The sequence below is a fragment of the Montipora capricornis genome, chromosome 13 (assembly GCF_036669925.1).
Source record: "Montipora capricornis isolate CH-2021 chromosome 13, ASM3666992v2, whole genome shotgun sequence".
In the NCBI taxonomy this organism is placed as follows: domain Eukaryota; kingdom Metazoa; phylum Cnidaria; class Anthozoa; order Scleractinia; family Acroporidae; genus Montipora; species Montipora capricornis.
The window spans coordinates 28,992,411-29,014,910 of record NC_090895.1 but is presented as its reverse complement, the minus strand read 5'-3'; the positions used below and the strand labels follow the sequence as shown (position 1 = coordinate 29,014,910).

At 39.9% G+C, this 22,500-nt stretch overlaps 4 protein-coding genes across 5 annotated transcripts in view; 3 read left to right on the top strand and 1 right to left on the bottom strand.

Annotated features, from left to right (window-relative positions):
- The first annotated feature begins 2,486 nt into the window (after positions 1–2,486).
- LOC138030753 (rhodopsin, GQ-coupled-like) lies at positions 2,487–2,969 on the top strand. The gene has a single exon (XM_068878629.1). The coding sequence runs from the start codon at positions 2,487–2,489 to the stop codon at positions 2,967–2,969; it is 483 nt and encodes a 160-aa protein (XP_068734730.1).
- On the top strand, positions 2,970–7,166 carry LOC138029658 (uncharacterized). The gene is made up of 3 exons (XM_068877366.1): positions 2,970–3,185; positions 4,269–5,141; positions 5,584–7,166. The coding sequence occupies exons 1-3, from the start codon at positions 2,992–2,994 to the stop codon at positions 5,867–5,869; spliced, it is 1,353 nt and encodes a 450-aa protein (XP_068733467.1). The 5' UTR covers positions 2,970–2,991; the 3' UTR covers positions 5,870–7,166.
- A 456-nt stretch (positions 7,167–7,622) lies between these two features.
- Positions 7,623–12,594, top strand: LOC138029660 (histamine H1 receptor-like). 2 transcript variants are annotated; one of them, XM_068877373.1, is made up of 3 exons: positions 7,623–9,395; positions 9,506–10,175; positions 12,327–12,594. In XM_068877373.1, exons 1-3 carry the CDS (start codon positions 9,371–9,373, stop codon positions 12,592–12,594), a joined length of 963 nt encoding a protein of 320 aa, XP_068733474.1. In that variant the 5' UTR covers positions 7,623–9,370. The 2 variants fall into 2 exon arrangements, with proteins under 2 accessions (XP_068733474.1, XP_068733473.1); XM_068877372.1 differs by having other exon boundaries at positions 7,623–10,175.
- Positions 12,595–12,697: 103 nt separating this feature from the next.
- LOC138029656 (angiomotin-like protein 1) overlaps positions 12,698–22,500 on the bottom strand; it is a 14,106-nt gene continuing 4,303 nt past the window's right edge. The window contains exons 5-15 of the mRNA XM_068877364.1: positions 20,911–21,047; positions 20,623–20,767; positions 19,426–19,466; positions 18,675–18,744; positions 17,854–17,999; positions 16,461–16,691; positions 16,263–16,330; positions 15,821–15,955; positions 14,967–15,136; positions 14,796–14,869; positions 12,698–14,651 (exon numbers count right to left, since the gene is read on the bottom strand). Of these exons, the coding sequence (XP_068733465.1) occupies positions 14,604–14,651; positions 14,796–14,869; positions 14,967–15,136; positions 15,821–15,955; positions 16,263–16,330; positions 16,461–16,691; positions 17,854–17,999; positions 18,675–18,744; positions 19,426–19,466; positions 20,623–20,767; positions 20,911–21,047 (1,265 nt within the window). The 3' untranslated portion in view covers positions 12,698–14,603. The remainder of the gene's footprint in view (positions 14,652–14,795; positions 14,870–14,966; positions 15,137–15,820; positions 15,956–16,262; positions 16,331–16,460; positions 16,692–17,853; positions 18,000–18,674; positions 18,745–19,425; positions 19,467–20,622; positions 20,768–20,910; positions 21,048–22,500) is intronic.

The window sequence follows — 22,500 nt, the reverse complement described above, 5'->3', positions numbered from 1 at the left end:
TGGCCGAAGCGCGAAACGCGCTGACAATAAATTAACGAAAAACGAGGATCCGTAACATACTGTACGGACCAAGTAAAGTAGGTTAGTAAGATCTTTATTGTGTCTGATGTAATGAGGCGCGCGGGAAATGAAACTAGTTGAAGAAAAGTGGAACGTTCGACAGCAACATATGATTGGCACGAGTAAAAAATCTGAAAAACGAATAAAGCCCGGTTTACACTACAGAAAATTTTTGGCATGGCTCGGGTGAAATTGGCACATGTTCCGAAAAAAAAAGTGCGGCTCGGATAAAATTTGCAGTGTAAACAACCTGTCCGTACCAAATTTCATCCGTGCCGAACCAACATTTTTACCCGTGCTGGGACCTTCGGCGAGGTAGTCCGAGCACGGGTGAAAATGGTACGGGTGCTGAGAAAAGCGGCACGGTTCGGATAGAACAAGTAGAGCAATCACTTTAACGCGCCAAGGTTGAGCCTTAATTCATATAGGCTAGCGGTTTTTTTTGCGCACATTTCAAGATGGCGGCTCATTCCCCACCAAAATCACGCGGACGTTCTTGATTATAGTTGAACTGCACATGTCTCCAACAGAAGTTACGTGGGCCGACGTGGGCCCAAAAATTTTGGTACGGTATTTTTGATACGGTAAACATGGTTTAGTGTAAACAAAGTTTGCTGAGCTCTTTTTTGGCACCAACCATGTGTATTATTTCAATAGATATTGATGAAATACCAGGATTTCTCCTTTTACTAAAAAATCATATCTACACCGCGCGTAGTGAACATATAATTTTTATCTCTCACATGTGAGGATATAGGTGTTGTCATGATAACCAACACGATTAGCCAATAAAACGCGAGGTTTCTCTTCATTGTAAGATACTTTTGTGCTTTAATATAATTCTTCTCTACTACATTAACATTTTCATTGCAAAATTTGACATTATCATGATTTCTTTTTCATAACTTTCATATCTTGTTTTATGTTACCCAACATGCGTGTTTTAGCGGTTGTCGACCACTTTTTCATCATTTCGAAACTGAATAAAACAAGTTGTTTTAAATCTAGACATTTCATCAATATCTATATAATAAAAAAAGAAAATTACATGGCCGCTTGGGGATACGAATTTTATCTTCTCGTGCTGAAAGTATACTTGCAGCACTCGAAGATAAAATTCGTATCCCCGCGCGGCCATGTAATATCCTCTATATATCACATCATTGTCTTAAACGGAATAATTAACTCATTTTCTTCTACTGAATGTGTGGTTAATGTTGCAAGAAAACGGACGACCAAATGATGCTAGCGTTGAATCTTTATCAACGTGCTTCGCAACAGAGATTATGTACGGGCGGAACGCCATCAACGATGCAGCTGAAGTAATAAACGGTTAAACGGTTAATACTTTTAGTACAAAGTGCTCCCACAATTGTAACGGAACTAGCGCATCGGCAAATGAGGTTCTATTTAATCGGGGAAAAAAGGTCGACAAGATGATTAATGGTGCTTTGAACTAAGACCGGATTTAAATAATCAGCGATTAAGTTGAATTGTTGGGTTTTCTTGGTGAGCTTTCCTTCAATTTCTATAATTCACCATTTTAACAACCCAATGTTTTTTTATCTTGCAAGTGTCCTTGAACTGTTAACTAACAGATAAGGCCTGTGAACCGTTGGCCCCATCTCACAGCCTTGTTCATAAACTCTCTGAGACGTTAAAGATCCCACACACTATTCGACAGTAGGGTGGTGTTGTGGTCTGGCCTGAATGTGTCCCCAATTAGCGGTCACTTGATTGATCGAGCAATTAAGGTTTTTTTTTTTTTTGCACGCGTTTTTTCAGTTCTTTGTTTCTCGACTTTGGGGAACATTGATCCATTCCGGCAAAGTGAAATGATTTTGATGCGGTCCTTTTTGTTTCAACAAGGTACCAACTTTTGGCTATCTGATTGGATAGATAAAAAATAATAAATCGTATTTGCTATTGTCTTTGTTCATTTGGATTTTGACGGTATTAGATGTTCTTTATTTTCTGTCACCTGTTTTCCCGTGTTCAATACAAAAACGGGAGATCTTGGGGTTGATCGAAGAGTTCTTGTAAATATCCTCTTAACAACTCCAAGGCCGTATTGTGGCTGAGGTAGCTAAGGAAAAGATTTCGAAACTCTGGTTAGAAACTGGTAGACTGATTAGGGCGGGGACAACAAATGAAAGTGATAAGAAAACATTTTGGTTAGCTTAGATTCTAATTCGAAGCGCCGGACTTTTTTACAGTGAATGCGAATTTTAAATACAAGTTGGAACTGCAAAGTTGGCACAATAATACGCAGTGCTCAAACATTTTGCACAGCGTGTCAGAAAACGTCACTACTTTCTTGGCCGGTGATTCAACAGATTATTTTATCGAACCTCCCGTAGAGATATTTTGTTTTGTGTTTGATAAAAGCTATTAATTGTTTTCAAGCTTTGCCGTTACAATCGAAGATGTCGTTGGATATTGGAGAAGCTACAGGTATCACGATGATCGGAATCATTTTTATAGCCGTTGCGGGAAACCTCATGACTTTATTCGTTATAACTCGCTACCCTCCGTTACGCGATGTTACGGGAATGTTTTTAGCCAATCTCGCTGTGGCAGATCTTCTTCAGGCGGTGATTGGGATGCCTTTGATAGCGACTTCAGCCTTCCGAAAAGAATGGGTTTTTGGCAACGTCTTGTGTGTTATCAGCGGAATGACTAATTCTCTGTTCTGTATCACTTCTGTGTTGACACTCACGGCGGTTTCTATTGACCGTTATCTGGCGATAGTTCATCCTCTGCATTACCAGAACTGGCTTACAGTTAACAGAGCCAAGATGGCATTGGTATACCTCTGGACACAAGCCTCTTTTGCAGCCCTTCTCCCCGTCTTTGGCTGGTCAAGGTATGTCATTCATTTCTTTCAAAAAAAGTATGAGCTTATTTAAAAGAAGTACGTTAAAGACATTAATGCTCACTGTATTTGTATATATACCGTGCCCTTACGTTTTATTTGTCGCGAATGTTGTCATTGTTTTCCTGTTTGATTTCTGTTTTGCGAACAAGCCAGAAGTGGTAATGATCAAGACGCAACGTGGTGAAGTTTGCGTTTCAGTGTTCAGTTGTTCATTCTTTTGCCATAAAGTAAACAAGTTGACACAAAGGTAAATAAGTTGATATAATAAGTTGATGCAAAGGTAAATAAGTTGGTACAAAACTTGGTTGTATAAAACGGGCTGATAAACTTTAAGTAAATCAACAAGCGCAAGAAAGATTTTCGATCTGACGTTTCGAGCTTCCATCCTTCGTCAGCGAGCGGAGGAGTAGCGCTCCGATGAGAGGTCGAACGTTCGAAACGTCACCTCCCAAAGCGTTCCTTCGTTGGTTAATTTACCTTCATTTAAGGGAGAGTATCACCGCATATTCTAGCCGTAACGAATGTTGTCATCAGTTGGTGAGCCAATCGGAAGTGACGTTACAAATTGTTCGGGAAATTTACACGCACGCGTAAAAAGTGCCCCGAAATATTCTTTGTTACTAATATAAATCTCCCCATCTAAAGCTAACATATGTCACCATTGTTACCCCGAATTTCGCTTTTTCTTTGCCATGGGGTGCATCCCTCCCCACGAATGAAAGATTATCTGTTGCATGCTCACTTTGTCGTTAAAACGTCAAAAGGGACCTTGAGATCAACGACGGCGACGTCAACGTCGACGACAACACGCAAAGCAATGATATCATTGGTTATCAAGAGCATAAATAAGCTGCACCGGTGCAGCACGCATTTTATTATATACGTACCGAGATTAAGCACATATTTTTGCGGTCCTCTGCGTAACGACGACGTGAAATCACCAAATTTGAGGTTTTGACGACAACTTGAGCGTTCAACAGAGAATCTTTCATTCTCCGGCTATTTTTACTCTGAAACTACTCGTACCGATTTATTTTTAGGATACTTCTCCCACATTGTACTACGTGACCGCGATGGAATAATCACTCGGCGGCCATTTTGGAGTCCGTGGGGAATAAAGACTTTGTCTTTGCATCGTCTTTGCACGTTTAGCCTCACACTGAATGAGAGGCTAGACGAGCAAATCTTTTGTTTGAACATTGAGTGTAAGGGTCTATAGACCAATTTCGATATATTAAAATAGTAAAATGTATAAGTGTCACTTTAGGAGGGTAAGGGTTCAAGAAATGGTTTTGAACTGAGGTAAAAGTTTGTATCTCTCAAATTGCAGATACGTTTATTTGCCGTACGAGTTCATCTGCACCGTCCAGTGGGAGTATGATAGAGCCTTCACAATTACTGTCTGGTCAACCTGCTTCATTGCTCCTGTTCTTGTCACTGTGGTCTGTTATTCAGGCATCGGAAAGGTCGCTTCTAAACGAGCTCGCGAAGAACGACTCAACACCGTTGGCAGCGTTGTTAATTCACAGGAGATGTGCCAGGCAGGGGCGTTGCCAGGATATGGTGAGACAAATTCAATACGTGGGAAGGAAAACCTCGCTTTTATGGGGGCACATAAAGACATTGGTGATAAGCTCGAACCTAAGAGACACGAAGTATCGACCACTAAATGCATGGAATATGATGAAAATTTGACACCAGATAGTGTCAGTGTTCGAAAAGATGACCTCCAGGCACAGGGAACCCCTCCTTTTGAGCTCGCTGGGAAATCTTTTAATCCAAAGGAATGGGTTAGTCTCCCATATGCCCTCGGTTCTTCCCTTGGAAATCCCGCCATCGTTTTATCGTTTCCTGACGCAGCAGCTACAAATAACAACTTCGACGAATCTTGTGTGGACAAAAACGGTTCTTGTACTATGCCCTCTATCGTCAAGGGGATGATGGCACAGCGCGCATCAGAGTCAAAGGTAGCATTCTTGCGTAAAATTAGGAAACCTCGTGTAGGTCCCGCGGATGCTGTTTCACCAGCGATTTCAGGTACTCCGATAGCAAAGACCAACGCGTGGAAACTGGAACTCGGACTAAGTTTAGAGGGACAGGAATCTGTGCGTCATACACGGAAATCCATCAAATTGCAAGGTTACTTAGCTCGAGTGCGCGAAAGCAAAGCCCGGCGGAGAGTTGGGGCCAGATGCGACAGAAGGTGAGACGTATATTCACGTGCATTTCCTTTTTTTTTCTTTCTCTTTTTTATCACAGATGCTTATATATGTTCGTGGCTTTTGATTGGCTTAGAACATTGCAGTGCTTGTGTAAAAAGGAGTGCAATTCTTCTTTTAAAAAAGTGTAAAATGTAAATCATTCCGATTGGCTAACAACACAAAAGAGAAAATAAAACGCGGCTTCTTCATGGTGCAAATTTACATCAACTGGGGTCAACGACAACATGATAAAAACGGTTCCCTTTTGGTCGCTCATTTGGAGGTGAACATTTTGCAATATTTTGAGAAGAGTCCGGTAGTTAACATGTGAAAATAATTAAGTACTTTGCCTCTGAAAATATTCACTGACAAACCTTCGAATTATTTGACAATACGAAAATTGGTGGCTTTCTTGAACTGATATTTTTTTGTGTGTTCCCTTAGGAAAGAGATGAAAATGGCATTGATTCTTCTAATCGTCAACGGAACATTTGTGCTGTGCTGGCTTCCTCACTTTGTGGGATCCCTGTGTTTAACTTTTGCAGGTGGCTCGTGCCCATTTCCCGATAGTTTCTTCATCATTACCACCACCCTGGCCATGCTGAATAGCGGTTGCAACCCATTTATTTACACTTTGACTTACCGAAAGTTCAGACAAGCCTTTAAGCGTGTGATGCCTTTTTTGCGTTCGAAACGTCGACCCGAATGTAAGGGTATACCTCCGAATTGATCAACCATTCTTCAACTGCTCAAAGTCGGCTTTTTCTTGTTGTCTCATGATGTCAGACACATCACAGACTGAGATGAGAAAAAAACGTTATTTTTCTTTGTTCAATTAATTTACGTAAGAACGAGACGACCGAGCTGATATTTAATTATTCCATATCCCTCTTTCGTTTCCATAGCGCAAATTTTCCCAGACCAAAAGCGACAAAGCTCGTGAAAGGTCAGTGCTTTTAAAGTAAATACTGCTTTAGGCTTTTCAGTGGTAAAATTCTGGGGCATATCACGGACATTCATATGATTCATATGACTAATCTTTTCTACGTTTTGTGAGTGCAGCCCTCCACCCACCCCCCCCCCCCCCAAAGGAAAGAGAACTTGATAAGAAAACAAAATATAAGTTAATGTTTTTGACTGTATATTTATTGTTCATGGAAATTTACTAATATCTTACACTCTGAATAAAGTTTGTATTTTTTACGACTGCTAAAAAAGGAATCACTTACAATAATATTTGCTTCACACAAGTTCACTTTTTTCACATAGCAGAAAAAAATTGTTCCACTACAGCTCTGCTTGACTTATCCAACTGATTAAAATAGTTAAGTGGTAAATTTACTTTCTCCCGGAAGAAAATTATGTGATATATATATATATCTTGAATAATTCAAAATGTGTCCATTTTTTGTCAAGACCTTTTTGGAAAGCTATTTATTGAAGTCTTGAAGCCTTGACACCTGCTTGTCCAAGCCAAGTTGGCAAGTTGCAACACTCAAAAATTTTAATGCCAACAATCGTGAAGCTTATAAACCGTGACGATATCTCAAAACAAGGAGATACCAAAAGGAAGATAACAAATATTAATACGGAAGCAGCTGCTTTACGTTTTCAAAACGACGTTTTAATGTGTTTCGCTCATAAGGCCAACAAAAGAGGAAATCATACTGTTTGCGGCACATTAATCGGGCAGGCTAAAAGTAACAGCCATTTTGTGCCTTCGACAGTGTATTTTTACGTTTCGGCAGCAGGAGTCAAATGACTCGTCGATGCTTTTCACGTTTCTTGGTTCGGAAAACGTTTTCAAAGGACTGAAGCAGCTCCGCGTTTCCTGTGTGAACGCCCTTTGCGTCATATTTGTGCGTCAACCAACCAAATTTTCCCATTTTCATCAAAACAAATTATGAGCTGATTCATCCAAACGCTTGATGGTTATTCAAAGCTTTGGACCCCGGTAATATGTGTTCCTGAAAGCAATTTTTGTAAGCAACACGATCTCGGGCGAGAAAGCATCTCCTAACATCGCATCTCTGGCTGACATTGTGATGTTAGAATTATCGACCTTGACGGGTACCGTAATGTGTACAATCGTTTTCGTTGGTTCTGTGGGGAACCTTTTGACGTTGTTTGTAATAATACGTTATCGTCCATTACACGATGTCACAGGAATGTTTATAGCAAATCTTGCCGTTGCTGACCTTTTGCAATCGACCTTTGGCATGCCATTGATAGCGACATCAGCTTTTCACAATCGGTGGAGGTTTGGCGACTCTCTGTGTATCTTGAGTGGGATGACGAATTCTCTATTCTGTATCACCTCTATGTTGACGCTGGCTGCTATTAGCTTGGATCGATGCCTAGCGATTGTGTTTCCATTGAATCATTTTTCGCTAATTTCATCTCGGAGAGCAAGACTGGCCTTGGTGTACATTTGGGCGCATGCGCTTTTAGTCGCTGTTCTCCCTGTGTTTGGATGGTCAAGGTAAATATTTGTCTTTTCCATTGGTTTAATATGCGTATAAACCAGCTTTAAGGACGGTGCCTACTGTTGTTAATGAGCATACGTTCTGCGCATCTCCAGATACTGGGATTTCCTATCGGTATTGCTTAGTAATGCAGGGATATTTTTGCGCGGATTAAATTTATGTGGAGAAAGCAGAACTTAGCAAATGCTCTTGGTATCCAAAAAGAAAATTGGGGGTAACCATGTATTTTTCAGAGATAATTAACCTTTAATTTGGAAAGGAACGACATACAATGCTTTGTATTGTAAAGCCTTTTGCTAATATTGTTGATTAATGATCTTTGAAAAATGCGTGGTTACCCCCGATTTCCTTTTTGGATTTTAATAACACTTGTTGAGATCTGCTTTTCCCGCATAATCATAAAACCGCGCAAAAATGCCTTTGAATTAGTAGGCACCGTCCTTAAAGTGTCAAGTGTGGCATAGTATATTCATGCTCGGGATTCATGCAACGGCTCTATGTAGGTGTGCATTATCATGTCAGTGCTTGTGTTTGATATCCGTTTCTAAAAGAGAACAACCGATCGCAAGGTATAGTCTTCTTTGATTCCAGTTATGAGTTTAATATTGATGCCGATTAAAGATTTTAGGAGGATTCACATGACGTCATCGCCGCTATGCCACCGGAAGTCGTACATTTCTGTTTTGTTATTGGTGTCCCTAGAGGTTGTCAGAAATTTTGTGGGAAATTGTGTACAGTTTGGTGTCATTGATAAATGTATTTATTGGAAACCATTTTCGTTAATCAAGGAATAGCTTCTAGACTGTGGGGATTTTAAAAGTAAAAAGGAGAAAGGTTCGCGTTTATTGCGTGCAAACATTCAGTCAGCTTATCAAAATTAAGTTATCGGTTTCGTGGCTATTCCTGGCCAGCATTTTGCTCTAGTTATCATACGAAATGCCCAAGTATATCAAACAAAAAAAGGGGTAGGCGTTTAGAAATCATTTCCAATGACTTAATCCGGTCATTGCATTTTTGTGGAAATTCGTCATCACACTGTATTCCAACTCTATTGTCGTTTTCATTTTGTGTTTGTAAAACCACTAAAAAAAGGAAGTCAAATAAAAATGCAAATTGAGATTAGTATGACGTTACAGGAGCAAAGGTTTGAAAAAAATTCAATTTATTTTCTTACCTCTGTAATTATTTACACAACAGATATTATCCTGTGGTAATTAGTTTAAAGCACGGCTGTGACGTTCGTAAATTCATTGGTATTGTCCTTTTTTTGTGAAGAAAGTAATGAAGCAAATGTACTCTAATCAAACACAAGGTGTAAACGAATTAAATGAAAATTTGTTCCTGAAAGCAGTAAAAGAGTATAGGAGGTTTTCAACCAACCTCTAGAGACACCAATAACAATAGAGAAATGTACCACTTCTGGTGGAGGAACAAAAGAAGCTAAGGAGTGATCTTTAGTTTTCGTCCACCAACATGGCGGCGATTACTTCACGTGAAAACCTCCTATCTGCGCAATTAAGTAATATCTAATTATAGCGTATATTTTCGGGACTTCTTGAGGTCGAATAGTTCCTTTATATGTTCGCAGGCACGAAACAATTAAAAAAAACGTTTCCCTTTATACAAAAATATATATCCAAAAAATTCGTCTTTTCAAGTACGAGTCTTTTGTTTTTACTAGTGACAATGATGGAAAGGGATGGCGCTTCGAAAAAAGCGGGCGTTATTCAAGGTTTTCAGCGTTTATGAATTCCTATGTTGTTATTGCAGGTACGTTTACTTATCTTACGAGTTCATCTGTACCGTCCAGTGGGAATATAACAAATCCTACACAATCTTTCTCAGCGTCACAAGTTTTGCTTTACCTCTAATTGTTACAGTTCTGTCGTACGCAAGTGTGATGAAGGTCGCTTGTCACCAGGCCCACGAAACGCCACCATTGAAGGTTGGTTGTATCGAGCAGGAACTTGCAACTCATGTTGGAGTCAATGGGGACTCCTTTGCCGTGGATGCGAACGAGTTGAAGAGAAAGAAAAGCCCAAAACTTGAGAAGGCAGGGGCTCAAGAAAATTCCACTAATGACATGGAACTGCTACCGACTGGTAAATTTATTTTGTCGGTTCTCGGAAGACGAAAAAGTTCTAATGATCCTTTTCATGCTTCTAGAATGTCAGTTAAATATCAATACCCAGACCAAACCTACAGCAAGGTCCAAAACCCCAAGCTATGTTACGCAAATTTGGATTCAAGCCTCGATGGACAATTGTTGCCGGTTGAACTGCAATTAACTGTACAGCGGTCTTCTCAGTTAAATCCCGAACCGTCCAGTTTAGGTGCTGAAGTATTCCCCGAAGATCCCGAACTGAACCGAAGATCTCAAACGGGTACGATTCCCGAGGTGGGTGATGAAGTAAATTCCAGAAGAGATGGGCTAGAACTGGTCTCTTCACCAAACAATACAAGACCGCGCCGTCCCTTGTCGCGTGCGCGAGAATGGATGAATGTGAAGAGGACGAACAAAGAGGTGACCGATGCTGTTCTGCATCGAAAGTAAGTTTTAATATGCCTTATATTGAGCAGTTGTCAGGATAAACTGACCAATGATATCAGTTCATCGGCTTCATCTTGGGTTTATCAAGTTGGAACTCGAAAAACGCTCAAGTCTGAGGACAAGCAACGTACGCAGACGCAATTATGTCACGTGACTTATGATCAAGACGCTACTGAGTTTGCGCCTTTTCTTGGATTTTGCTCATGTTAAACCACCTTACACTTGCCAATTACAGCTTGTTGCAGTGTGCTTTTTATCTTTGCTGTGCTCAGTAGACCATGATTTGGAGCTCACAAATCATCGATTTATCTGAGCATTGGTGTTTAGAACGTCTTCTCTCACAGGTCAAGAAGACGGGCAAAGTTTTTGAACCAAGGACGACAACCGGAAGTGAGCTGTTTTCCTTAAGTTGTCTTGACACTACCATATTTATACCGCTTAGTATCTTTTCACTATTAGAAGACGATTAGGTTAAAAGTCTGGGAAAGATTTGTCCTGGCATGCGAAATGCTCACTTCACGCGTTTCCGTCGTGGCTCAAAAACGTCGCGTGCCTGAGCTCGCTTTTGTCAACTTGGCCGATCAATGTGTGACGTCACCATTTACTACGCAGGCGCAGAAGTCAAATTTTTGATCGGCGCGGGAAATAGAAATATAAAACGACTATGTTTGAAAAAAAAAACTATCAATCGAACTTGCGGTACAAGTTGTTTTCTCTCAGTTATTGGCTCCTGCTGTGCATTTTGACTCGATTTTCGTGAGCGAAGTGAATGAACTTGGCGGCAGGGCTACTAAACAGTTAAACATTAAAATATACTAGATAATGGGCCTTATTCGCACGCGGCCATATTGGCCGTAGACAATAGATTTTTGTACCCCGAGCCTCGTGTTGAAATGTTTGGGAACGAGTTTCGGTGGGGTAAAACAAAAGTTTTCAATCCCTCGGGACTCAACAGGACCCATCGTATGAAGCATAGATTTTAAAAAAGCAAATAGGGAAACGATAAAATATTTATGATAAGAGGAAGGATTTCCGTTCACGTGAAAAGGAGGCGATACTTGTGCATTTTGAATTTCAAAACTAAGAGAGTTAAATATCGTATTTTGGGTAAAGGAAAGAAAAGGAACTTTTATTAAGTATCTAGTCTTCCAGCGCTGGAGTACTAATTGAGGACACTGTAAACTGAAATCAACAAATTAACGCAAATCAAATCAAATGCTGGTTTTTGAGGAGAGGGGAAAACCGGAGTACCCGGAGAAAATCCTCTCGGTGCAGAGTAGAGAACCAACAAAGTAAACCCACATTATGACGCCGAGTCTGGGAATCGAACGCGGGCCACATTGGTGGGAGGAGAGTGCTCCCACCTCTGCGCCAATCCATTCTCTATCTGTAATTTACTGTTATCGTTAATTTAGAACACTGAAAACTTGATATAGATCATGGGAAATGGACATATATTGTTTAAAACAAATATATAAACATATATTGTTTAAGACAACCCAAGCGTATGGACATAGGAGTCGAACCTGGGAATGTTGATTATTTCCCAATCACCTAACCACTACACCACCGCTCAGGGAAAATATTTTAAACACTGATAATGCTGTATCATCACTCGGCAACAAACAATGTTAAACACTGCAAAAGGTCGTTTACCAAACTTCACGTCAATGCTAAACAGTTTAGGCCCAATTACTTTTCCGCAGGGATATTCTATATGGGAGACTTGAATAAATCTCTTTTTTTTGAGAGTCCGGTGTCTGGATCTTCAGTGGTGAAGCGAAAAGAAACGGTTCTTACAGAATAGAACTCCGGGTTCAAATCCAATCCACGGATGTGATTATTCAGTTTCCTTATTTTCTCTGGTACCACAAGTCCTGGGACTTAAGTGTCCTAAATTAACGATAACAGTAAATTCAAAGCAAATTGCGAATTAACGATAATCTATAATTTAGAGAAGAGATCGTGTTGCCTGCAAAAGGGATTTATTCTTCCACCAGCCTGCTTGAATGTGATACACGCGGGCGCGTGCTGCATGGTTACCTGCTATCGGAGTTGGATTGAAAGAGTTATATAATGGAACGGAGTTTGCCATGTACAACATCTGAACTCAATCGAATAATTATGTTCTTTGCTTTTTTTTTTTTCAGGAAAGAGATGAAGGTTGTTCTGACTCTAGCTGTTGTTAACGGGACATTTATACTTTGTTGGTTGCCTCACTTCATTGGAATTATGTGTTTGATGTTTACAAAAGGATCGTGTCCATTTTCTGACAGTTTCTTCATGATCACTACAACATTAGCGATGCTGAACAGCGGTTGCAACCCATTTATTTACACTCTGACATACCGAAAGTTCAGAAAAGCGTTTAAAAAAACTTTACCATGGTTTTGGACAAACCGGATTAGAAATGGTTGAGGTGTCTCAATCGATACAAGAGGCCATTTTGGCCTTCACTCGGTCTTTCAAGCTAACGCCTACGCGAGAGGTTAGAAGTGCGGTAATGTAATTCATACTAAAGGACTGTAACTCACCTTACGGCACTTTATTGGATAAAATCAATTCTAAACCTCTGTATATTAGACGCCTGCAGAATTTCTTAGTTATACTATATAAGAGTCTGTTTTTTAGTAACTGTCCTGGATATTTAAGTAATATGCTTACTCTGCGCTTTACAAGCTATCGTTTACGTGGCAATTGACCTTTTTGCAGATACGGCGGCCATTTTGATTTCTATTGTTTCAAATAGTTATTATGGGATGCCCAGGGGGCAAATACATATTAATTTGCCCCCTAAGCATCCCATAATGTCTTTTGAAACAATAGAAATCAAAATGGCCGCCGTATCTGCTAAAAGGTCTATTATCTTGTCTCTTCCTAATCCAAAAACAACAACTTACAGCCTGCTTTCTTTTTCATATCGAGCGGCTAAATTGTGGAACTCTCTTCCCGATTCGTTTAGAACATCTAGTTTTACGGATTTTAAGAGTAGAATACTAAACTATGACTCATCTTAGTAGCATTGCAATTAGTTTTATAATGTATATAGTTAAGCATATTTTTAATTTTAGTATTTTATTGTATGAGTATTGTATTTTGTTGCATTGTGGTCTCGAAGACATTAACTTATATTAGCTACTCTGAATTTTCAAGGTGAAATAAAGTATATGTGTGAACGTATGTAGAGTGAACGTCAGAACTAATGAAGCATATTATTCATCAATGTCTTGTTTTTAGAATAATGTGTAAGTGTACACTCTATAGACAAAATAATCTAATCAAAAGATTGACTTGTCCTTTAATCCGTCTTTCAAGCTGTCACCAGGGGCCCGTTTCTCGAAAGTTCCGGAATTTTACGGGCCATTTTTCGGGTGTCACAATTCCATTTAAGTCGTCAAACTTCATATTCATTTTTCTTTTTGTTACCTTAAAAACATGTTAAAAGATCGGCTTTCCAAAACAAGCGGTTGGCAGTTTCACAAATGGCTTTTCGGGCCCGAAAAGTTTTCGGGACTTTCAAGAAACGGGCCCCAGCTCCGAAAACGCTTGAAGCGAAATTTGCGACGGAAAGACGGAAAAGGGCAATAGCATCTTTTTAAGGACTCCAGGGGCCGGTTCCTGAAAGGTGTAATAACCCTATTCCAGGGATAAATGTGCCTGAAATAAGGCACATTTATCCCTGGAATAGAGTTATTATACCTTTCAGGAACCCGGCCCAGAATAATATAATTTAAACCTGCGCGCCTATTGGTTCGTTTGAAACTTTTAAATTCAGTGCTGACGCAATGTTTTCGCGTAAGAGAACTAACTTGAAAAGCCTTTGGATTATTTGGTGAAGTGAAATCGTAGAATCCTTGTCTCGATTATTTGGAGGGTGTAAAGGTTTGAAATATAAAGAGAAATAATTACAGTGATAATCTTTTCAAAACATTAATCGCAAACTCAATTCTCATGCATCCATTTTGACATTTCAACTCCTTGCGAGGAACAACTTCAAAATTAATTCAAAGAAAATTCAAAATTTGTTTTCACTTTGCCTTAGTCATCTCCATGTACTGCCTTCTTTACGAAAAAATGCTCTCGCGCAGCTCAGCCCAGTTCACTTATTTCTCTTGCAACCTTTTTAGCCGCGGGGATTGAGGATAAGTATCTTCTTAAGTTGTGAGAACAGACTTAATATGCAAATGTGTGGTAGCACGATGCAATTACAAGGTAATCGCATTTGAAGAAGCTTTCTTTAAAGGTTACTCCATGTGGGTTAGTAGCGTGCAGAGTTTTGTATTCGACCGAGTAATCGAATGCAATCAGTCAGATTAGGGGATCCCGTGGATGAATGCTGTTGCAGTTGTGCCACCCCCAGTTGGTGCCGCACGACACACCTTTGAACTTTGACTCTACGGAGCTTGTGGGAAGCTGTTTCTTTCTCTTCAAACAGACCAAAAGTGAACTGATACTTGATCTGATTCATCCGTTGTCTGGAGGGAAAAAAAATACAATTATATCAGTGGTTTTGCGTAAAATGTAACATTCAGCGTTTTGGATGCCGTGAATGTCTTTTCTACGTCCTTTTCTCCAATGTTTAACTTGGTATTTTAGTTCATTTGGGGCGAACTTCTTACCTTGAATTCAGGTTCCGTTAGTCGCGTGTCTGTTGTGGTGGCAAGTGACATTCCTGAATCGAGTGACTCTGCATCTGAAAGTAATGCTTGTTATGAGCATTTTGAAGCATTATATTATCAGATTGATTCTTTGTTACTATTATGTCGAGAACAAAACGATGAAGTACTTACACGAGTCACGTGCAAGGTCTCTCATATGGGCAAAGTCTGTTCGAGAAAAGCCTGGGTCGAGTGGCCACTCCGGCTCTTTTGGCTCATCGCTGTCGTCGTCTGTAACGTTGTTTTGTAGAATGCGAATCCTGGCTGATTTCTCTGCTAACTGCGCATGCAGTGATTTAATTCTATAGTAAAGCAAGAAAAAGTAGTATATTAGGCGTCAAGAGTGAATTTAAATAAGAGTGTTTCTCTATTAGTTTACGGTCTTGACCCAGCGCAGTAACAAATGATATTATTTTTAGATACACTTTAAGCGTGAAAACAAACAAAGGGCCGCCACGTCACTTCAACCAATCAGGAGAAGCTATGTCACGCGTGACTGCTTCTTCCATGTTTTTTTCAGGAACCTGACGACTAACTTTTTGCGGGAACGGGTATTCTAAAAAAAAACTCATTGTTGACTGTGCTGTGGAGCCCACCTATGCCATAACAACACTCTTATCTAATTCACTCTTGTAGGCATCTAAAACATCACTAAGTTATGCGGATAGTGTCGTTTGTTGTATGAATCTTTTCGTATGAAATAATCATCACAGTTAGGGGAACAACTTGAACAGTTACAAAAAAAAAACCTGGAAAAAATCCAATTTTGAACGGGACGCAATCTACGCAATGGGCCTTAATCACAGGGCGGCCATTTTGAGTACCGAGGGATTGAAAACTTTTGTTTTGCCCCCCACGGAAACTCGTTCCCAAACATTTCAACTCGAGGCTCTGGGTACGAAATCTGTTATCTATGGGCAATATGGCCGCCGCGGGAATAAGGCCCATTTACTCGAACGTTTGTAATTATTGAGAGAAGAACTCACATGGCCTCCAAATCTGCGCATCTTCGATTCGCAACGTAGAGTTCTTCAATGGACTTGAGGTTTTGTCCTCGGTATTCTGCTATGATTTTCTCACTTTCTTGTATTGATTTTTCCAGTGCTGCTATCCGTGCTTCCCTGGGTGAAAACAGCAGTTACTCTTTTCAAAAGTTCGTTGTTAACGTATACAATTACACTATACTATAAAATATATTCGTTCTGAAAACGATTTTCATGCGGTGACTTATCAACTGGATGATTCGCGCACGCGCACGCGCACGCGCACGCGCACATTGTTGCCAATTTTGATTGCTATGTTCGTCTGTCATAAGGTTTTCTTTAATACATTGGCTGCGTATGTTTGAGTGATGCCTGTTTTTTGTTTTTAAATATAAAATGTGGAGTATTTTGGTTGTGTGATTTGATAGTGAGTTTGTTTTCTTACTTTGGCATGGAGGCAGCTCTTATGGCCAAATTCCTTGATGTACCTTCTTGTTGTAAAGTTTGTTCCAGCTGCAAGAGAAAACTAAGGATCAGTGTGGGATTTGAAACAGGACGTGATTGGAGAAGAAACGTCGTCTTCTACTTTTTTACAAAAGGGCTCATAATTTTTGGCACTGGTAAAAAATGTTGTGGAACTAACCCGAAATAATTTATCTTCAAGCATAAGAATAGCTTCATCTTTTTCCTTCAACATTTCGAATAAAATGGGAACATTCGTTGGTCCGTCTAACTCGGCTATTCCTTCATCAGTTGAGTTGGTATGCTTGTGGTTTGTTGTCTTTTCCTCTGTAGCCCAGCCCGTGCCCTTTTTAACCGTGCCTTTTTCTTTTCCTTGCGCCTTCCTCTGTGGACTTGCCTGGCGTGTCTGCAGCTGTAAGAGAAGAAAATTATAACCCTAGATCTCAATCTGAATCGAATGTTTTAATTCCGGGTTGTTTGGGTTCCTTCCCTGTCGTGTCGAGCTGTGCCCTTCTCAATTTCCCAAGATTGCAGAAACGTTGATGCCATGACCCGTTTTATACATTGTCTCGGTCTCATGCCCTTTCGTCAAAGATTTGCTCGGTCATTGGATAGAGGACCAAATGTTGTTTAAAGTAACAATAGTTGGTTTTATTTTATGTTACTGCGATCCGAAGCAAAGATAAAACTAGATCAATGGCGACTTGCCATACAGTTGTGAATCTACATCTACATGTTCCTGCACTCGTCAAATTCCCTTTTTGACTTATGGCTGTATCTACTTAGTGGCCTCATACTCCATAATCCTTTTTAGAGATATCAAGCCAAGCCGGCCACTTCTGCTGGAGAGAACAGGGAAGCCACAGCACTGGGGACAGTGCAGGGCCAGTGGTTAGGGCGCTGCCTTTAGATCCGGAGATCCAGGGTTAAAGAAACGTTCTAACCACTGGTTGAGCTTTTTCCTGGTAGTCAGAACCCTGGTTCAACTTCTCAGCTGCACTTGTAAATAGCCAAGTGGTTTGCCTCCGGCGAGTTGGGATTCTTAACAGTTGTTGAATGTTCTGTTCTGTTGTGATTTTGTTCATTGGCCCTGAAAAGCCCTTATGGGGAGTGGTCAATTATGTTTTTCTCTTGTTTTTCTTTTTTGACTCCATTCCCTACTCTTCTCGATTAGTGTGTGGGTTCTTTAACGTCCTATAGGGAGCTTGAAGGATATTTGTGACGCAGGGCCTACAGTTTATGGTCCTTATCCTGGAGGACTTGAAAGTCTAAACATTTGCAGACTTTCTCCTCAGTTATTTTAAGATCCGGAGTGTTTTCCGGCCGGGGTTCGAATCCGCAACCTCCCGCATGACAGCTCCATGCTCAACCAACTGAGGCATCGGTGCGCGGTTTGAATATCCAGCGAACTAAACTATTTCCGAGTTGGCCTATTTTTGGGGTGGTTTCATAAGTAAAATTTTGTTTTACTATGAAGTCCGCAATGAATATGAGTATAGCGACAATCGTTAGTAGTTGTTATCCTTTACTGTGACACTTACATGTAGTTGTCTAACAACGTATTTCAAACAGACCTCTTTTTGAAGGTAAGCCGTTCTTTCCTGACTCTGCACAAGCTGTGAATACAGTTGCTCTTTGTCTTTTAAGAGCTCCTCTATTTGTCTTCTTTGTTGGTTTATTGTATTTTCTAAATCATCTCTGGTGGAGACAAAGCTATTATCTGAAATAAAAGAAATGGAAGACGAGGATAAATCTCTCCACCAGGTTTTACGCTATCAAGATCGGTAAATGAGAACTGGGTACGTTATTTGTGTAAACTCAGTGAATGTTCGTAAGGCAGCAATTCTTCTACTGAAGTGATTATCTGAGACCATTTTGAGAATCATGCAGTGCTTCAACGAAACGCACACGCCTTCTCCACCATCTTAATTGTAGAAATTATCTTCTTGTCGCCAAATGATGTCTATCTCGTGAAATCGGAAAAGAATTAAAATGTTAAACAGGACCAATCAGACAACGAAAAAAGTCAACTTGTTTGAAACGCAATAAGCCAAAACATGTTCATGGCATTGAAATTAAAAAAAAAAGTAGAATTTGATTTGAGCTTCGATTTAACGAACCTCTCTATATACGTAGGTCCACGGAATAAAGATCGATATTTTTTACCATTTAGGAAGAACGATACAATGATACCTCAAATCCCCAATATCACGAATTAAATTTCCCAGTACCTTGGCAATTCGTTATTAAATTGAAATCCCACTATATGATTAAAAAATGGTGTTTGGTTCAGTGCTATCCCCAGTGGTTTTCTAGCTGTCTGAATTTCCGTGTAAAGTTTGTTTAACTTAATGGAAATCCGACGGGCTCGCTACATGTGGACTTGTATTCTTACTTTGACTTATTAGTTGCTGTATGACGTTATTCTTGAGCTGTAGATCGCTTCTGTGCTTTTCAAGAGACTTCTGTCAAGGTAGAATTGAAGCAAAAAGAGGTCAAATATCATGACGTGTCCAATTATGGTGGATTTTTCAATGATGACTTTAGAATTGTCGGGGAAAAATCCGACTTCTCCGAATAGGAGTGGAACCTGTGAGCCTTCCGATTGCTACTTCGGTGGTCCACTGAGATTCTCAAAAATTTTCGTAATTTTTAGCGCGGAACATAAGGCTTTTATGATGTTAGTGATAGGTTTCATCACTATCACTGATTATGTAGGCAAAGACTTGAATATGAACACTTCAAATTGTCGTTATAAAATGAAGTCGCCATAAAAATGGTTTTAAACGTTACTTCAAATACAACTTTACCTGAAGTGTGTACAAAGTGTATGAGATGGACGCAAAAGTAGGAGGGAACAGGGCATCGTTGGTTGCCATTTGTTGTCCTTGTATGTGATGAACAATTCTTGCATTCGTTGGGATCTCTTCAACAATTTAGACACTCTTAAAAGATCTTTGCGTTTATGCAGTAGTTCTCTTTGAGCTCTTCAAAACGGGCACAGACAATGTTCGCCAGTAAACAGCTTCGAAAGCTGCTGTAAGCTAACACAGTCACAAGATAAACATTCTTTTATTTCGTGTTTTGATCGGTACTCAGTTACATGAACAATACCATGCACGGGTTAAAGATCATCAAACGTATACCTTATCTTCTTGAACTTGATTGTTGCAATCCAGTATTTCGTCTGTCGAAGATTAAAATACCACAAGGATAATATTTGTTAGTTGTGTGGGTATTGTTGGAATTTCTCGTCAGTGATCTGTCAAATTATATAACCCTTTCTCGTTCATAAATCAATGGCAGTATCGTGCTTACTCAACGGATTATCGTACACTCTGACTGTTCGCGAATCGCTCTACATTGATTTTATATGCGTACAGTACTTTGATCTTTTTATATTACATCTTCAAGAATAAATACATAGATCAAAACTGATCTTATCTTTTATGACAGTTTAATTAGGCCATTTATAAAATGTGGGCTACACCACATCCTCGCTTCGTCTGTACGGGGGATGACATTTTTTGTATTTTTTTTTCGAGATTCGTTAGTTTCAAGATAATACAAAGCTTATGTCCAACTGATTTTGCTAAATTAAGTTATTGCTTACAATTTGTAACCTCCAAAAACTTACATGGCTCTTCAAAAATTTCTATGCATTTGACAGAATGATCCCCTGAATAAACATTATTATATTGATGACGACTTGAATATCAACTGAATCCTATACAATAACACTGAGAGCGAATTAAAACGCCCTTCACAATACTGTTCTTGTTTTTGCGATATTCAAAATGTAGCAAAAATAGGAAACTTATCCGGATGGCGTAGGGCGCTTTCATGCCGCCATGAGCAATACGTCATATACTCTTACTGCAAATATCGACATAAAAATTTTGAGATTATATAAAGTGCATTTTCTCTCCATCCAGACTTAAACAAAGGCACTGTTCAAAGAAACGCTAAATTCGTTACTGAATATATCCTCTCGACTTTGTTTTGCAGAAAAGGACGGTGGTGATCTTTTCAAGGAAATAATTTTTGCTCACAAAGAGAGGATGGCGCAAGAGAACCGATGTCCATTTCCCATGATAGTTTTTAACTAAAAAATTTATTTTTAGTTTCGCAAAGCTATGCTTGTTTAAAAATAGCAGCGTAGCTAAAAACACGATAATTGGAAGAGGCTCATGTATACATCCGCTCTCTTGTGCTTAATTAATACATTTTAGGAGTCGATGGCCGAGTGGTAGCCAGGGTCATCAACATTTTTAAACATTTAGCTGGCTGACTAAACATCTCTTACTAGGGTAAAAGATTGCCTTTTCGGTTTCCGTTCCTACCTTGCAGTTCTTTGTTACTTTTCAATAGTCCTTCAAGCTCACTTTCCATTTTTTTCCGTTTACTCCACTCCAGGCTTTCTCTTTCTCTACACGAAACTTGCAACTCGTGGTATGCATTGCGCATGCTCTCGAACTCACTTTCAGCCTGAAAAACACGCATTTCGGTGTTTTTGAAGATGTTAAAGAGCATTGTTTGAGTAACTCTTGGAAAAACTAGTATCTACTTTGTCACTGCATCACCGTACGGCAAATCATAGGCTTTAGCAGTCATGTTTTTCACTTTCTTACCATTTGCAAATTATCAATTTTCAGGTACATGTTTTCCAATTTTTCTTTCAATGCCACATTATCACGCGATAACAGTTCCGCCATTTTCGTTGCTCTTGAAGCAACTACTGCTGCCTCTGGATTGTCTTTGTCACAATCTGAAGAAAAAAAATAAAATTTAAAATGATGCCAAGAACAAAAAATATTAAAATAATTAGGGTTTAAACTAGAATCTTTTATTTAAGTGAACATGCTCATCTTGACCAAAGAATAATGTGTATGTGCTCAGTTTACACAAGCTTCCTCACCTTGGTAAGTCTGCGTTTCCCCCCCCCCCCCCCCACCTTCCCCCAGTTAAAGGAGCGCTATCCCAAGATGATGTTCTTCAACAAAATTTAACGCAGGAATTTTCCTGGTGAAGGGTACTGCAATATTTTTGCGTTTTTATCTTCTCAAACTTATTTTCCGTTTCGCACTTGTCGCGGAAACATTGGCAACTATTACGCATGCGTTTTTTTGGTTCATAGTCTTTATGGAGCGTGAGTGTTTTCACTCACGCTAACCTTGTTTTTGCACCGAATGAAAAGAAAACGTTTACATGATAATAGAACTCAATTCCCAGAGGATTAGTCGGGGACACGAACATGGCCGCCATTCCTCTGTTTAGGGACACCAACATGGCAGCCGTGACGTCACGTGAAAACATTCCACAGGAGAGTTGGCGAAATCGCACGTGCCTTGCGTGATAAGTTCGATTTCGCTACGCACGTGCAGAGCGTTATTGATTAGCTGTTGACAAGCAGGTGTCGTGCATCACTAGCGACCAAGCCCAGAGATTCATGTCTGGCCTGTGATTGGTCAGTAGGGAGCTTGTGCACAAGACGTTTTGAACAACGGACGGAAACCGGAGGTGAACATTTCTCATACCTGGACATATATTTCTCTCAGAATTTTAAAGTCATCGTCTTTAATAATGAAAAGATATGTAGCAGCAAAAAATGTGGTAGTGTGAAGATAAGTTAAAAAGCAAAACAGCTCACTTCCGTTTGCCGTCCTCGGTTCAAAAACATCTCGTGCTTTGAAGGAACCTCGTCCCCAGGGTGTCTCTTCTTCCCTTCTTTTTCTCTCTCTCCCGCTCCAAGGAAGGGAAGAAGAGAGACCCTGGGGACGAGGTTGGCTTAGAAGTTCCTCTTGACATGCACGTACGCTTTTTGGATGATGATTAGTGATGACAGAACTGTTTGTCTTCCAGTCACAAGCTGGTGCGAATTCTCTTTACTCAGCCACATGTCGAGTCGGGTTATTGGCTATTCCATCGATGGCATTCAATATGTTCCTTTTTGTTCATATATTCAAACGCTTGGAGTGATTATAGCCTAACCGAAAATGGACTTCATAAACCGTCGATGAGTACTTTCTTTCATAGCCTTCGACTCATATCCACACCATTTCTCTCAAGTTAGGTCTGAGCATAGCTGTTAATTTTGCAAAAAGCAAGGTGATATTCCAAGTAACAAATGACTCTTTTGAGGTTATAATTCTTCAAGTTTTAAGAAACGGCTATGGCAACGTCAACGCCACTAAATGACAATGGTTGCTGTCACACTTGAG